We start from the raw sequence: 16,623 nt of genomic DNA, 5'->3' as shown, positions 1-16,623 counted from the left end.
GCGTTCCTCTACACTAAAATGTTTCTTCAACACTAATCAACACTTATTATGGATTGACATTACCCCCACCCCCTACTTATTAAGTATGACAAACACGTTTGGTTCTTAGCACAATTGACCTGCCTAGTTTTTTCACTTACAGTATTTGAGGATAAATATTTGTACTATTCTGCATTTATTGTGTATATTTCACATTAGCTTTTTGTTGAAGCTTGCAGCCAGACTTATTATAGTTTGGAATTTTCCATTTTAGTTAGTTTTTATTTCTTTGGAGTTTTGTTTTTGAAATGTAGTTAGTTTTAATTAGTTTTAGGGGTGGTTTGTTAGTTTTAGTTATTTAATAAATAGTTAGTTTTAGTTAGTTACAATGTTAGTTTAAAAACAAAAAAACAAAAAAACAAAACATTGGAGTGATATCTGAAGGTGCTTTTCTATTGGCTGCTTCTAGATGACATCACTTCTGTGTGACACACTTTCAAACGTTCTTATTCCGTGGGGGGTGGGGGGGAACCATCACTTGCCTTCAGTGCCGGTTGGCGCGGGTTCACTCCTCTGCTTACGTGAAGTAAGCTTGCGTGTGAGTGTGTGTATGAGTGGTTACAAAAAGAAAAAGAAAAAAAAAGAACTTCTTATTCCGGTGAATATAAAAATTAATCTGTTTGAAATCACATTTAAAATCAGCCCCAAAGGCTCATGCATTATATTAATTCCCAAAGACTAAAACAAAGGACATTTTTGCTATAATTAGTTTAACTTAGTTTTGTAAACATAAAATGTAGTGTTTTCATTTAAAAAAATATATATATATTTTTTTATTTTATTTCATTAAATAAATTGTTTTTTTGAATTTTAGTTTTTGTCTTTTTGTTAGTTTTTAGTTAACTAAAATAACCTTGCTTGCAGCACAGATAGGACATATAGTCATGTTGAATCTGGTGTGGTTCATGTCGGATTAATGGATGTTTATATTTCTAAACATCCATCCATTTTCTTGACCGCTAATTCATCACAAGGGTCGTGGGGGGTGCTGGAGCCTATCTCAGCTGGCTTTGGGCAGTAGGCAGGGGACACCCTGGACTGGTTGCCAGCCAATCGCATCATTTCTAAACATCAAATTCAAAATAATGCTTTTCCGAAAATAACATTCCTATGTCATGTCTGGGCTTCTGTAGATGTTTAAAAAATTGTTAGAAAGGGGGTTAATTTCATTTTTTTTCCATCCATAGCATAGCATTGCTATTTGATTCTCTGCCCTCAATAATTCTGTAATCGTATAGATCAGGGGTGGGCAACTCGCACGCAGCCCCCGCCCACACTGAGTGGCCCTCAAAAAGTATATTTGCAAGGATTATAAATGTTCCTCTACTGCAGTGGATCCTGCATCTACTGTACTTGAGCTGTTTGCAGATTTAAAAAAAAAAAAAAAAAAAAAAAAAAGAAGTTGTTTTTTATTTGTGGGTGTGGGTGCCGTTATCCAAACTGGTTTTCATGGAAAATGCATACTGGAGGTTTATCTGCATTTTTTTTTTTTTTTTTTTTAAGAATTTCTTGGGTTTACCATTGCACTGCCTTTCAATTGTTTTTGTTTACCCCACCTCCAAAGAAAGAAGAATACATTGTGCCCCCACCAACTCTAACAGCTATAAATAGTATCATTTGTCTATAAAACTTTTGTAAGTGTGTCTATGCAGAGGAGCTAATATTCTTTCCGTACTGCGACAATGAGCGCCACTGCCACCTACTGTAATGGATGTGCAATTGCACTCTGTTGAGCCATTACCTCTGAGCAAGTGGAATTACTCCAATACCAAAATAATACAAACAAAACAAAACTAAATAAGCAGACCATAAGTGCCATTTATTTGAAATGGGAAATTAAATCAATCAAATAAACTTTCTTGATTCTTTTCCAGCAATGTAAGCTCTGAAAGCATCATACACTTTATAAAAAATGCATGTATTTTTCACCTCATTGACATGAAATCAGACACAACCTTCCCTGTTTTAAGTCAATTAAAGATGACCAAAATTCTATCTGCTAAATGCCAGAAGAATGAGAGAAGGATTTCCTTTAGAGTTTTTATCAAGACTTCTACAGAGTGAAAATATTGTGGTTGTGAATGTGGTGTTGCTATAAGTAAGAGACCGCGGACACTCAGTTTGACCAATCAGAAATGTGGTGATGACTATGTGCAGTAGGCGGGGACAACCCTGGACTGGTTGCCAGCCAATCGCAGTCAAGTAGTAGCTTCGCTGGTTTAATTTATTTGATGTATTGCATTAGTGCTAAGGTTTGAAGCGAATTGCTAAAAACAATGAGCTTTTTAAAAGCGGCCAGGCATGGGGGAGGGTTGTAACTTCTAAAAAAGGGTTAGCTGTCTTCTTAGGTTGACATTTTGTCACATGTTTATTGGGCCTTGGGCAGTTTGCTTACTAAGTAACCTTGCACCTTAATAACACACTGTTAAAAAGTGTTTTGTTTATTGTTCAGGAGACAGTTCAACTGTTAAAATGCCTTTTAGCAAGAACTAAGCACCTTCACAGTAAGCACTGTTCAAAAATTGATTGTTTCGCAGATCTCCAAGTGATCAAATGGTTTTTTTTCCACTTTAACTTGGTCCAGTCTACAAAACAAATACACACCACACCATTTTATGCTTTATTCTTTATTTTATCTTCTATTTTCTTATTGTATTTATTTTCATTGTATTTATTTAAAATATATATTTATTGTGTTAGGATTGTAGTTTTACAAGTTTATGATTCCTTCTTAATAATTCAATAAAGTAATTACATAAATGTATTTTTATGGATCTTTTAGCATAATAATTTCATTGTTACAGCCATCCCCAAGTGGTGTTACAACTCACCCTGGTACTGGGGTAGGCTGTAACAACATCGCTCTATTTTACATTAAATTACACAATCTGTGATGGTGTAGTAAATGTTCTAGTCTAGTGTATTTGTCATTGTCATTTATAGCAGACAAATCTGGGTAACTTTGCCAGCAAGCTGAATTCTCGCATTATTTGTGAGTTCACAAACTCTGGAGAATACACCTTGTACCGCTCCTGCTGACCTTTTTTATGCCGGAGCATCAGGTGTTTAGGGCGGGATGAAACCAAGAAGTGCCAATGGCGGGGGGGCATGGGGGGGTTAACAGATGAATGGACACTGCATTTGATTCTGTTCTCGCAGAATTACTCACTATTTACTTGTTGAATGTTGTACAGCGAGAGGCGCTTTGTGTATTTTTATCTGATAAAGAGCTGCGCTGCATCGTCCAATCAGCTCGTAGTATTGTACAGAAAATCCCTCCTTTCCCGCACAGATCTGCCGAGTGAAGTCCCAGATTGATTATATGAAGAACTCCCTCTTTTTACTATATCATAACTATAACTTTGGTGATTGTGTTTGAAGCTTGGTTTTCCTAAATAAATATTGATGAAGATTTTGAAGCTTGCTTTTTTTTCTTTCTTTCATAGAGATATTGAGGCAAATGTATATTTCAGATTGCTACTGATGGTATAAAATGTTTTTGTCATTTTAGTATGAAACAACACATAAAAGCTCTCCCAAGTCCGAACTACTCAATGTTAGTTCAATTCAAAGAAACCAGCAAAATCAAGTCAATATATTAAGACGGGTTTCAATGTTTACAAACAATAGTGACGTCATCGGGATGCGCACGCAGAGCGGAAGCAAAAGCAACGGTCTACTTCGTTCAGAATGGCCGGTCGCGTACCACCGCAGGAAAATCTTTATCTCCAAAACCTTGGAAATCTCGATAAGGAAGCTTATTTACATAAATTAACACTTAAATCCGGAGTTCGCCTACCTGATCCTTATTCGCTGCCCGCAAGTGAGTGGCTAAATGATCCGTCGCGCTGGCCCAATTTGGAGTTTCCAAACATTTACCTGTACCTGATAAGTACACCAAGTGTTTTCACACACGAGACGCTCAAAGCGTACAAGAGTCTCGATGCCTACAACTACGTAGTTTGTGGACACGTTCAAACGGTTTTTTTCTATCAACCTGCTGAACATCAAGACTATTGTTTCCTGAAGGCAGACGTTTTGCCCAGTCAAAGACGGGGACAAAAATCTCAGTGTTACCAGGCATGGGTTTGTGTGAATAAGAAGAGTGTCTCCATACTGACAGCTAAATGTGTCAATGAACTATCAAATTCAATTATTACTTGGACACTTAAACTGCCTAGCAATAAATAAATAAATAAATAAATGCTGAAAGAATTATTTAGCAGATAACCAAGCAGTAGATGTACCTAGCATTTGTGTGTGATGAATGATATGATTAGGATTTTACTTACCAGCTACATCCTTTAGAAGTTTAGATGTAGATAGTTATTTTTGAAAGATAGATGTTTATTCTACACAGGAACACCAATGTCTCAACAAAATCACACATAATTCAGTCACAATACAGTTAAATTTATGGTTTGTCCCCCTCCCCCCAATCAACTTAAAAAAAGTTAAAAGAAGTGACAAACCATCAAAAACAAGGAGGACATCCACAGACATTGAAATAACTCAAGGTAAGTCACATAATTAAAAATAAATAAAAAGTATGAATGAGCTCAAAATAGATTGCAGCATTAGTACACCAAAGCAATATCCTCAATGTACCAAATATGAATAACAAGTATCTGTTCAACATGTCACTCATACATATTCTATTTCATTTTTAGGAATAACTGATGAACATCTGAATTTGCTGAGAAAAATAACTCCAAGAGCTGCTATTCTCACAAGCATTTACTCACCTGATGACTCGACAGACACAGACACTGCTTCAGAGTGTGAGGACTGTCTACCTGAGCCAATTACTGCCTTGTATGAAGAGTCAGCATGTGATCTTACAACTGAGGAACTTTCATCCAAAGTTGATCAGACTTTTTCATCTCTGGGCTAAATCTACATGCCAGCATCACTCCAGCTCTTGGAACAGGCAACTAGGGAACAAGGTAACTGTCCAGCATGGCAAAAGCACAGAGCTGGAAGAATTACAGCATCACTTTTCCACAATGCATGTACATTTTCAGGTGATTCAGCATGTTCACAGTCATTTGTAAAGTCTGTCATGAAGTATGATGACACCCAGCTAAAAGTACCTGCTTTAAAATGGGGTATTGATAATGAGAGTAAAGCAAAGGTTGCATACTGTGATTTTCTTAAAACCTGTCACAGAGGTAGGGCTTGTTGTACGGTCTGATTATTCTCATCTAGGAGCTTCACCTGATGGAATAATACATTGTGACTGCTGTGGTAAGGGTGTTCTTGAAATCAAATGTCCTTACAAATACTGGAATGGTGTTCAAAATTCCAATTTAGATAAAACCTTTTGCATGGATGAATCCAATCATCTAAAAAAAAAATCACAAATATTTGTATCAAATACAGCTTCAAATGTTTGTATGTGATGTTCAGTTTGGTGATCTATGCATATGGACCACATCAGGGATCACAGTGGTGAGAATACTAAGAGAAGATGATTTCCTCAGTCCTGCAATTCATAAAGCTACTGAAATTTACAAATCACATATACTTCCTGAAGTTCTTACAAGATCAAATGACCCTAAAATTTTTAGAAAGCAGAAATGTGCAACTTGTTCAGGTCTGCTTTTTGGCAAAACTGTACAATGTACAAAGACTTCATGCTTAAAGGATCATCATAACAAATGTGTCAATTTGAAAAGAAAGAAGAAAGCTTGGGTTTGTTGTTGAAATTGAATCTGATATTCAGTGATGAATCACATACAGAATAAGTAAAACTGAATTATAATTGTAAATGCATAAGAACTATCTGTACATCAATAAAAGTGTTGACAGCTTTGAATTCTAATGCTTTATTTTCCTCATCTTTTTGGGAACAACACTTGGCGACAAATTAACCAGAGCAGCACATGTTGTAAAAAATGTCATCAATAAGATCTACAAGTGACAGAGGAATGACAGTTTGCAAAATTCTGTACTTCTTTAATTGCCCTATAACCCGTTCAACATGGATGCGAACACGGGATAACTCCCGAGAATGATCTACATCAGTACCGGATAATTGCTTCTTGCCTTTTGTGAAACTTGGAATTTTTAGTGTAGCACCTCTCATAGCAAGTTCATCTGTGATTAGAAAGCCCCTATCTGCAAGTACAAGATCATGTGGTTCAATTTTATCCAAAAAATCTGATTCAACCGTGATCTGTTTATCTGACACTCGACCTCCCCAACCTTGCGATAAAAAAGAGATAGCTCCACCTGGAGCAATTCCTATAAGATATTTTACAGTGTTGTGATGTTTATAATTAGACCATGTCTGGGCTCTGGCTGTCAGGTTTGATGGACGCTCAATTAACAATTCTGAACAGTCAATTATACATCTGCATTTTCAAAATGATTTCTTGAAAATTTTGGGCATGTTTTTTTTCACAGCTTCTTTAGATGGCCAGATTATGAGAGCTTTCAATTTTTTTCCCATTACAGGAAACCACCTTCTCAATAGTCTTGACACTAAACATTTGGAAATGTCAAACCTGACAGCCAAATCCTGATTAGTTAAGCCTAATCTTACCTTCATTAAAATGATCAACAGGTGATCTTCAAGAGACAGACATGATGCAACTTTTACAACATTTGGTTGTAATATATTCAACATCAACATGAATATTTGTTCGTTTGGAAGACCTGTAAAGAATTTAAACAGGGAGGATGAATTTTTCAAACTTTGAAATCCAAACTGCTGGTTTGATATCTTTTTCTTCAAGCTTTCATTTTGTTGCTGACAATTCTGCAATTCATTTCGTAGTTCCAAGTTGTCTTTGAGAATTTGCTCTGTGGTGACTGGGGTAGTTGTACACGTAACAGGAGCAGCTGGTTGATCATCTGTAAAGCATGAAACTTTATATGATCATATTTGTAAAATTATAATGAGATCTAAATACAGATTAGCAGACTACTTACCAGTGACTTGTGAATGAAGGCTCAATAGACTTTCTGCAGCTGTCATAGTATCCATTTCTTCATGGTCAGGCTCCCGTGTGACTTTTGTTTCCTGCCGCCTCGTTTTCCGTTGATATCTGTCAAAAACATACAAGTGTACATATTCATTTATTTATAGGTATATAGCTGGGTGTGTGTCTAAAGAAAAAAAATGTCACACACCAATACAAGTATTTGAATTTTGGTGTTCATATATATGTACAGTACAGGCCAAATATTTGGACACACGTTCCTCGTCAATGCATTTGTTTTACTGTATTCATGACTGGTTACTTTGTAGATTCTCACTGAAGGAATCAAAACTATGTATGAACTGATGTGGAGTTATGTACTTCACAAAAAAAGGTGTAAATCCATTTATTGTATTTATTTATGTACTTATTTTTTTTTATTATTTTCCCCTTTTTTGTTAAGTACACAATTCCACGTGTTTGTTAGTTGTCAAAGTTGTGATGCCTTCAGTGAGAATCTACAATGTACCGGTAAATAGTCATGAAAATAAAGTAAATGTATTCAATGAGACAGTGTGTCCAAACTTTTGGCCTGTAATATATATATATATATTTCATGTCTGTCCATCCATCCATTTTCTGAACCACTTACAGGTAGACAAACAACATCACAATCATACCCACGGACAATAATTTCATTCAAATTTCCCTTTAGACACATTTTATCTGATTCTGCTGGCTTCATAGTTCTACCTTGAGAGTTTTGAGTGTCCACTTGCAGCAGCTGCTGTATATGAAAATATTGACGGAACAAAGTCTGGATTGTCATGTTCCAGTGAGGCCTTTCCTGTAAAAAATACAACAAAATAAAATGATTTTGTGGGTGGAGGCATGCCCTTTTTTTGTTTTTAAGCCATTCACGGATAGTTTGTGATTGTTTCACATTAAGTTAGTCTACTTCTCGCCCAAAATAATAAACGCGTTTGACTGTACAAAATAGCTTCACTTGTGCTTTCAATCATTTTTTACAAAGGTGTTTGTTATACTAAATTAACATCATGCTGTTTTGCTGAAAACAGTAGAACTAAAGAACTTACCGGATATGAAGTGAGCGCTGCAAAGACGAGCATTCCTAATTTCCTCCTCCGTCCAGTTCTCACGTCGTAAAGCTTGTAGCCATAACTTTCGCCGGTTTTTCTTAAAGGAGTGTTTACCAGCAGGAATTCTATAAAACGTTAAATCACTGTGTGTACTCTTTCTGTTCTGACAACCCACGGCACAGCACGACGACGGCATTGTTTTGTTAGCTAACACAAAGGAAGGGGGAAGGCAGCTCAGTTTTCTGCCTCCGAGTTGCGCGCGCAGCTCCATGACCACGTCACATGAAACTCGTCTATACCTAGTCATAAAAGATTATTTGATACATAATATCTGGTGTGCAATACGATTCACGGATGAGACACTTTTAAATGCAAACAATTTGATTCAGTCTGGTTAAATCAAGGGTAGTTTTTCGATTGAAATAGGTTTTCGTTACACCCCTAATATATGTATACATTCTGTATGTATAATATGAATAGTATATCTGGCTAAAATCAAAAAGCAATTTTCCAATTCAAATAGTTTTTGGAACACTTGCAACATACATGTATATTAGGGCTGGGAATCTTTGACTGTCTCACGATTCGATTCGATTATGATTTTTGGGTCTACGATTCGATTCTCGATTCAAATGATTTTCAATTCAAAATGATTTAATTGACAAATGATTTCTGCTTCAATTTACAGATATGCACAACATTGTAATGATCTACTCGTCTGCTTTGCAAGACAAAATTACAAATAGAGACATTAAAATGTCTTTTTTTATTTTTATTTTTTTAAACATTTATTAATTTTGTATTGTAAGTGCCTTTTTCCACAAAAACAGCATGTTGGCTACAACTGCCTTTTCCCCTTCTTAATTTCTAATTTAAATAAAATCGATTTTTGGATATTAAATATTGATTCAATTCGATTAATAAATGAGAATCTCGATTCTTTTACGAATCAATTTTTTTGGCACACCCCTCATGTATATATAGGCCTTGTGTATACAGTACTACATGTTCGTGATGGACAAATGAAGCACTTGTGATATTTTTGGACTTCTCTAGATGGCACTCTTGGTTTAAAGATGCAGTGGAAATTGAATCAATATCAGCCTTATCTTTAAACCAAGAGCACCGTCTAGAGGAGTAAAAACATATTGCAAGTGCTTCTTCAAGCTTCATTTACCTATCACTAGTATGTATACAACATGTGTGTATGTATAGTAGGCCTATCTGTATATTATATGTATCGCAATAGTTCCAGGGTCATCTCCCTTGGACAGTAAAAAGTTCCTGTATGCAAAAACGAGAATGGACGAGGGCTCCAATTGGTTTTGGAAAACACCTCATTACCTTACGCAGGTGTGTCTACTCTCACGATGGTGATGATTGTGCTCATGATGTCGGTGAGGGGTGCAACTTGAAAGTAGCATCCTGATTGGCTGTTATGATGCCGGGAGAGAGAGAGAGAGGGGGGGGCGAGCTCGAAAGCTCCAGCTTCATTCCTCCACAGTAGTGCCAAGTCTCCGCAGTGCACGTTGTGCGTCATCTCCACGCAAGCACCCCCTTGCCACCTGCTGTTTTCTTTTCTTTTTAACTCTGCTTGCCGCTCAAGTTTCCCCCAACCTTGACAACTGGATTCACCCAAGGACGACGGCGGAGGCTCGTTTATTGAAAGCGAGTGCGTGCAGGTGCGACGGCAGACCGCGGAGAGAATGTCCCAGCAGGAGGGAAACGTGAGCGCGTCGGAGGCGTCCGGCTGCGTGGAGCTGTGGAATATCAGCGTGGAAGTGACCGGTTTCAACGTGACCTGCACAAACAGATCCGCCGTCACTAAACCCACCAACAGACCCAAAGGTAATAAATAAATAAAATAAGAAGATTAGGCTGTTTCCCGCTACTCGATTTGCGCCTCATCCATATTGCGTCGATCGACTTATAATTAGACTGTAAAAGTTGTTTTTCTCGTTCTAGAAATGCTGCTTAATAATGTGTGTTTAATAAACACTCCTTTCGAATTTCCGTTTATAATAGATGCAGAAATGTAGTTTTTCTGTGAAATTATTCATGTTCTTCCCAGCGTATATCTACTTGAAAGGACTGCAAGAGCCTTCAAAACAATTGTGGCTTCTAGTTTTCATCTAAATCATTTTAAAGCTTTTTTTATTATTTTTTTTATGCCATGGTCAACATATGGTCATTGGTCATATGGTCAAACTTGTATTCGGGACGTTGGATTTTTATTATTACTTTTTTTTTTTTTTCTCTCTCGCTTTGAGCTTAAAATGGTAAAAAGGTACAAAAAAAACAACTGTTCCTATATAACAGTGCAAATTAGAAGTTGAACCGTACTTAGGTAGTGATTCTTTCAAGTCCCACAAGGGGGAGTATACATACCATGTTTTGTGAATTAGTGGTATAATTTGTGTGAAATTGTAGTTTAATACAAACATTTAGTAAAAGCATGCATGTGTGATTAAAAAAATGTTTATTATTCTGTTGTCAAACTTATTTACCATAAAATAGTACTGTAATCCCTCTATTCTGGGTTTGCAGTCCTTCTATTATACAGAATTTTATTATATATCAGTTAAAAATTGTGAGTTGTCATGTAATGCCACGGTTAACCACTAGAGGGGTGCAGACTAGTTGGGACGGTGTAAATTTGAAAGAAGTAACGGGAAGCATTTCAGTACAGTCTAGTTTTTGTTAAATTGGATATCGTCCTTTGTAATCCTGCTTTTTATGCCTACTAAAATTGGTGGCTGTAGTTTCATTTTATAATGTTTTTTTTTTTTTTTTGGGGGGGTGGGGGGTATTATTTGTGTTTTAGAAAAATGTTTTTTAGCTCAGAAAAAAACGTGTTTACTGTAAACACATTGGATCAGTACACTACTTTTTTTAATTCATTGCTCTTGATTTCAGTGTTATGTGTTGAAATGTTTATCTTATAAATGTGTAAAGAAATTAAAAAGTAACTGAGTGGCTTACATGCTTGTTATGACATACCAAGGATGTATCGCGGATTTCACTTATTGCGGAGCGGGTCTGCATTAACATAAACTCTGATGTGGGGCATTTCGTTTTGAAAATGAATTAAGTTTAAATCTCCAATTTGAGGCAAATAATAGCTGCAGCAATGCAATAAATACAGTGCATAACATAAAGAGTGAGTGGGCTGCATGTGGCCTGCTAGCCATACTTTGCCCACCTGTTGTTTAGCCCAAAGATAACGAAGCTGGATTAGTTTTTGTGTCACGCTTCAAAGCATTCCTGCACTCCAATGTGAAGAATCAAACACATTTAATTGGTATTTTCGACAATGACGGAGAAAATAGACCATTTCGATCTCTCCCAGCTTTTTATTGATCTTGTATCAGCCATCTCGTAGTAATCATGCAGAAGAGCCTCAAACTTGGCTGTCTGACTCGCCAACGCGCAGAAAGGCCGCGAGGGTGTAGAAATAAGATTTACACCGTTTATTTCACAGCCACAGCTATAAATTATTCATGGTATTCACTCTCATTTGCACACATACTGTAGTCGTCTCCGTAGAGGCAGACAGTCAAATGGCACCTTTGTGGATTGTCCACTTGTTGGAAATGAAATCATTAATTATTGCTAATCACTGCTGTCACCAACTAGAGCTTTGCCGCAGAACGCCGACGTGAATGGTTTGAACAGAAAGATGCTTTTCGACATCATTTGGCTAACGAGCGGACTTAGTTGCTGCGGGTGGAGGGAGTCGATAGTTGTGCAGGAGTCTCATTTTATCTATGGAGCCCTTTTTAACTAGGCAAAATAAGTCAACAGGTGTTTAAAATATTGAAAGGTGTGGTTCAAAGCCTTCAGATCCTTTTTTTTTGTAAGTTAACTGATTGGGACGGCATGTTGTTAGGCAGTTGCACGTGCCACTTTGTAATCTGAGCTTGAGAGACTTGAATGGAAGAAGGTGTGCTGCTTGGCGGTGGAGGATTCTTAATTGGCGCCTGTAAGAAGTGGCGAGCTGGTGAAGGATTTGAGAACAAGCGGTGGTATGAGGCGATGGATTCCTACTTGGTGCTGAATCACGTGAATTGTCCCCGAGAGTTAATTACTTATAAGCGTCAGGTGTCTGAGCTGAAACTTTCCCAAAGTAATGGCAAAATCAGGCTAGGACACAAATTTGGTATGTGAGGTACGGAGGTGCTTTAAATTTAAGGGATTAATTTGTTCTGCGGCTATGCTTGTTAATCAAAACACTGAAGTTGGTTTATTTATTTATTTTTTATTTATTTTTTTATCAAAATGAATAAAAATGGCATTAATCCATTCCACCCTCCCCACAATTTTTTTCAATTCCTGTACTTGTACTTTACAAGCTGGTGCACACAACTTTTTTTTTTTTTTTTTTTTTTTTTTTTTTTTTTTTTGGTGTCTTCATGTCACACTTTGTTTTCCTTGTCGTCGAAGAAAACTGGGCCACCGTTTGGTGACTTGTCAGGCTTCTCTGTTCTGTCTCCCTCTTTTGGTCATTTTATACCTCTTGCACAGGTTAATTCAATTATGTTGTTTTGTACTATGCAGTAACAAAATTCAATTGGGTGTCAATGCAATACAAAGTAAAGAATTCATATTCAACTGTTTTAATCAATTTTTATTTTTTTTTTTACTTCACTTCAATGAACATTGTGCTGCTCTTTCTGGTATGTGCGTCCTGGCCAACTGGGGGCAGTATAACATTGACAGAAATACATCCGTTTGACAACTGACTCGGTAAACTCGCTACAGTAATAATCATTTTTCACAACTGGTAAAGAATACAGTATACATAAATGAATCATGATATTGTCTTGTCTACGTGTTTCTACACTTGTCAAATATTCCTTGCTTAAAGCATTAACACATCACCTCGATGGGCTAATTGTCATGACTAAGGTCATGCAAGGGTTATGTTTGGGTCATGGCCGTGAAGTCAAGTGTCTGTTTTGAACTGATGTAACCAGCATCTAGTTTCAACTGGTAAGACGGTATGTGATGTCAGAAGCTATGTGATGGCATCTAAGCTAATGTATATGTGCTTGTTTTAAATACACAATGTTTAGTTCACTTTGCTTCCTGTCTTGAAGGATCTTTTTTTTTTTTGAAGATTTGTTCACTATGCTAAACCTCTGCTGGTTGTGAAGTGACCTAGTTTTCATTGCCAACTTACAGCAGGCAATAACTTTTTTTTTTTTTTTGGAGGGGGGGGGGGAGTCAAAGCTAAAAACAAAAATACATTTAATAATGGCTTGCATGTCAAACACTTTCACAAATAGCCATCACTATTTTGTGTGACTATTCTAACACAGGGGGGAAAAAATAAAAAATAAATCTCAGTCACTGTTGCAATTGTGTGTCCATCCAAAATGTAATTTACTGAAACGTGCTGTATTTGCTTTTGGATAGTTTGTGTTTAATGACCGTAAAGTGCACACCACGGAGCGGGTTTACATGGACACTGTGGCCCTTTTAAGCTTACATTTGTTTGTAGGAAGCATAGTGGATGCAGAATTGACTCGATATGTAATTCTCCTGAGAGGCTGCAGTGCTGTAATTCAGCCTCCGCTTGTCTGCTAACGCTCCCCTTGAAATAGACGTGCGTGTGCTCACGCCTACAGTCCATGTTTCTTGCTTCCTACTGTTTCCTAGTTAACGGCTACTCAACATTCTCACCTGACGACAAATCACAGAAATTAATAATCAACTGATTAACAAAGCCTCCGGACGAGGTCTTGTCAGTAATTGAATATGTGCCGTGCTCGTCGTTAATGTTACCAACGGGCTCTGAATCATCGAAGGGTGCCCACGCGATGGAGGATCAATGTGTTTCCCCCATGGGAGGGCACGGCGGAAGATCTAATTGAGTTGAATACTGCTGTATCAGTAAGTTGCCTTACAGAAATGAGTGCGGCCTGCACATTAAGTGCTGTCAAAGGACTCATTTGCCAGCACTTTAATGAGAACCTACAAAGCAGTGCATTGCTAAGAAGGCACCACTTGGCATGGGCGCAAAAAAACATCTCTTAGGTTAAACAGCCACCTGTTTTGAAAGGGCTCCTAATCATTCATTCAGCCAATTTGTATTGGTGGAAATTTGGCATTCATGGCAATGTTGATGGCGCAAAAGAGTAATTGCTAATCTTGTCTCCTCCTCTCTTTTAACTCATTTATTCCCAAAACATATAAATATGTTCTATTTTAAATATTACCATGATCCCAAAGACGTTTTTATGTTTTTTATGCTAGAGCATACAGAAGGCTTTGATGCAGCCTCTGAACTGAAGAGAAAGCTTAAAGCAATGGTAGTTATGACAAAAACGGCCAGCAAGTGACAGCAGAGTATAGACCAACCAGTGTTTTGAACAGATTTATGAATAATGATGAAACATATATTATAATGCTAATTGCTGCAAAACGAAAACAGATAGAAATATTATTATTTTTTTCCTGATGAAAGAAGCGACTCTTTCTTTTTGTACGTTCCATGTTTTGTTTTTTGTTTTTTTGTTTTGTTTGTTGTTTTATAGCAATTGGACACAATATTCTGTCAAAATCCAGTAAAACAGTCGAGAGCAACGGGGATCGCTTCAGTGAAAATGCTGGGAGTGAATGAGTTAATCATACAAATTAAGAATTGTCAATTTGCGCAAATTTGACTTATAGCAAGACCAAACAAAGACAATGTTTGAACGACAATTTTTAGAACAAATGAATGAGTGGGGTGTCATATTTGGACACGTCTTACAATAACGACAGAAATATTGCAGTGTGGCCTCGTTGATTGTTGCCGCTCATTACCAGACAATCTTTGTGGAAGGTTATTTGGTCCAGTCAATCATGCCTGGCAGTATGCTGCCAAGCGTCTCATCGTCGCCCAACGATAAAAACCCAAACGACACGAGGCGCTGAAACTTTAATGACGCCCGTGAGGCAGCAGGATGATGGCGCAGCCTGCCATGATCCTCAGTCAGACATGAAGTGCAGTTGTAAGCTTGGCTCCAATTTTTCCATGTCAACACTTTTGAAATGTGTCTTATGTACACCCAACATTTTAGAAATGCGGCACACAGTTGTCGGACGTGAGGGAGTGGATGTAAACAAAGCGGATAGCTTCGGACTGGCAAGGCCCAGGGGAGCTCGCGCCGTGCTGGTGCTCGATGATCATTCCATTTTCTCTCCACGCCATCACAAGGCTACTTGGGCAAGCTCCCATCACTGACATCTGTGAAGCAGCAAGACTTTTTTTTTTTTTTTTCTTCTTCTTCTTACTGCCAATTATGTGGTAAGACACAGGCCAAGTGCAGATTTACTCTTATACAGCCTTAGTGAAGGGTGAAATGTGATTAAAATGTCCCCTGGGGTGGCCTGTCATTCCATTATTGCTTTTGTAATGATCTCAAACAATTTCTTTTTATGTGAAGGTGAAACAGTCCAGTGTGACAGCAGGGGCTGAAATCACAAGTGGCTTCAAATGTCAATGCTTGAAAACATAAATCCAATGAATGTCATGAGCTGGAGGTTGGATCCCAAAGCGCAGACACAAATAAGATTTTCACTGTTTATTCACATCGAGAGACGTAGAACAAACTTGACTAGACGAGAAACAAAGAGAGTTGCACAGAGGGACAGAAAGCAACAATCCGGCGAAACACACACACTTCTCAGACTGCACCTACAGACAGTGAATCGATCTGATTGGTTGTAGCAAGTAAAGGACTAAAGAACGACATCACATAGGACCAGACATCACCTAAAGGATTAAAGATTGACATCACATAGCCTAAAACTCGTTGAAACTAGATGTTGGTTATATGATGGTTACATCAGTTCAAAACAGACACTTAACCTCATGGTCGTGAACCCAACTTAACAGGTCATGAACTCAAACTTGACGCTGGCATGACCCCAGACATGACAATGAAATTTTGTTGTGGAACAAACGGCACTTTAGCGGAGATTCTTGAATGAGTGGCGCTATACTGCTAATAGCACAAAAATGGGGGATGCCCCCCAACCCCTAAGAAAAAAAAATATATATGTATATCACAAATGGGTGACTCAGCAGGTGCTGAATCATCAGTATGTGGGGTCCACTGTGCTGTAAAATTCATTCTGTAGAGCAACAAGTTAACGATGCAGCTAATTTATGCATTTTTGCTCTGACTGCAGTAGAGATGATAATTTTGTTAGCCCCACTTTAGAGCTTCCCATTGCATGTCAACATGAAGCTCTCAAACTTGTCAGATAATGATAATTGCAGTGGTGAAAATACATTCCAAAAAAAATGGATTCATTCAATGATCAAGTTCATTCAAGTGCAATTCACTCATGAAAACATTTTTCCCTATTTGAAATGAATCAGCTCCAGCCTGACCAAAAAAAAAAAGCAAAAAACAATTTGCTTTCCATGCTTTTAAGACAAATGACATGATTGATAAATGTTTTTAATAAAAAAAAAATATTTAAAGGTAGGCAGCACGTCGCCTCCCAGTTCTGAGGACTCCGGTTCGAGTCCAGGTTTCGGCCATTCCTAGGTGGAATTTGCA

General features: G+C 37.6%; 1 protein-coding gene and 1 long non-coding RNA gene across 2 annotated transcripts in view; one reads left to right on the top strand and one right to left on the bottom strand.

Moving 5' to 3' along the window:
- Window positions 1-5,917: 5,917 nt before the first annotated feature.
- LOC144015078 (uncharacterized) lies at window positions 5,918-8,297 on the bottom strand. Its single transcript, XR_013282680.1, has 4 exons — window positions 8,063-8,297; window positions 7,719-7,812; window positions 6,976-7,091; window positions 5,918-6,897 (listed from the first exon to the last, which is right to left on the bottom strand). It is a non-coding gene; the product is annotated as an uncharacterized LOC144015078 (long non-coding RNA).
- Window positions 8,298-9,482: 1,185 nt separating this feature from the next.
- cckbra (cholecystokinin B receptor a) overlaps window positions 9,483-16,623 on the top strand; it is a 34,203-nt gene continuing 27,062 nt past the window's right edge. Inside the window, exon 1 of the mRNA XM_077514371.1 lies at window positions 9,483-9,913. Coding sequence (XP_077370497.1) covers window positions 9,772-9,913 — 142 coding nt within the window. The 5' untranslated portion in view covers window positions 9,483-9,771. The remainder of the gene's footprint in view (window positions 9,914-16,623) is intronic.

This window comes from Festucalex cinctus, chromosome 2 (genome assembly GCF_051991245.1).
Source record: "Festucalex cinctus isolate MCC-2025b chromosome 2, RoL_Fcin_1.0, whole genome shotgun sequence".
NCBI classification, from domain to species: Eukaryota; Metazoa; Chordata; class Actinopteri; order Syngnathiformes; family Syngnathidae; genus Festucalex; species Festucalex cinctus.
Note: the sequence above shows the minus strand (reverse complement) of the source record. Positions and strands in the feature narration are given on the sequence as shown.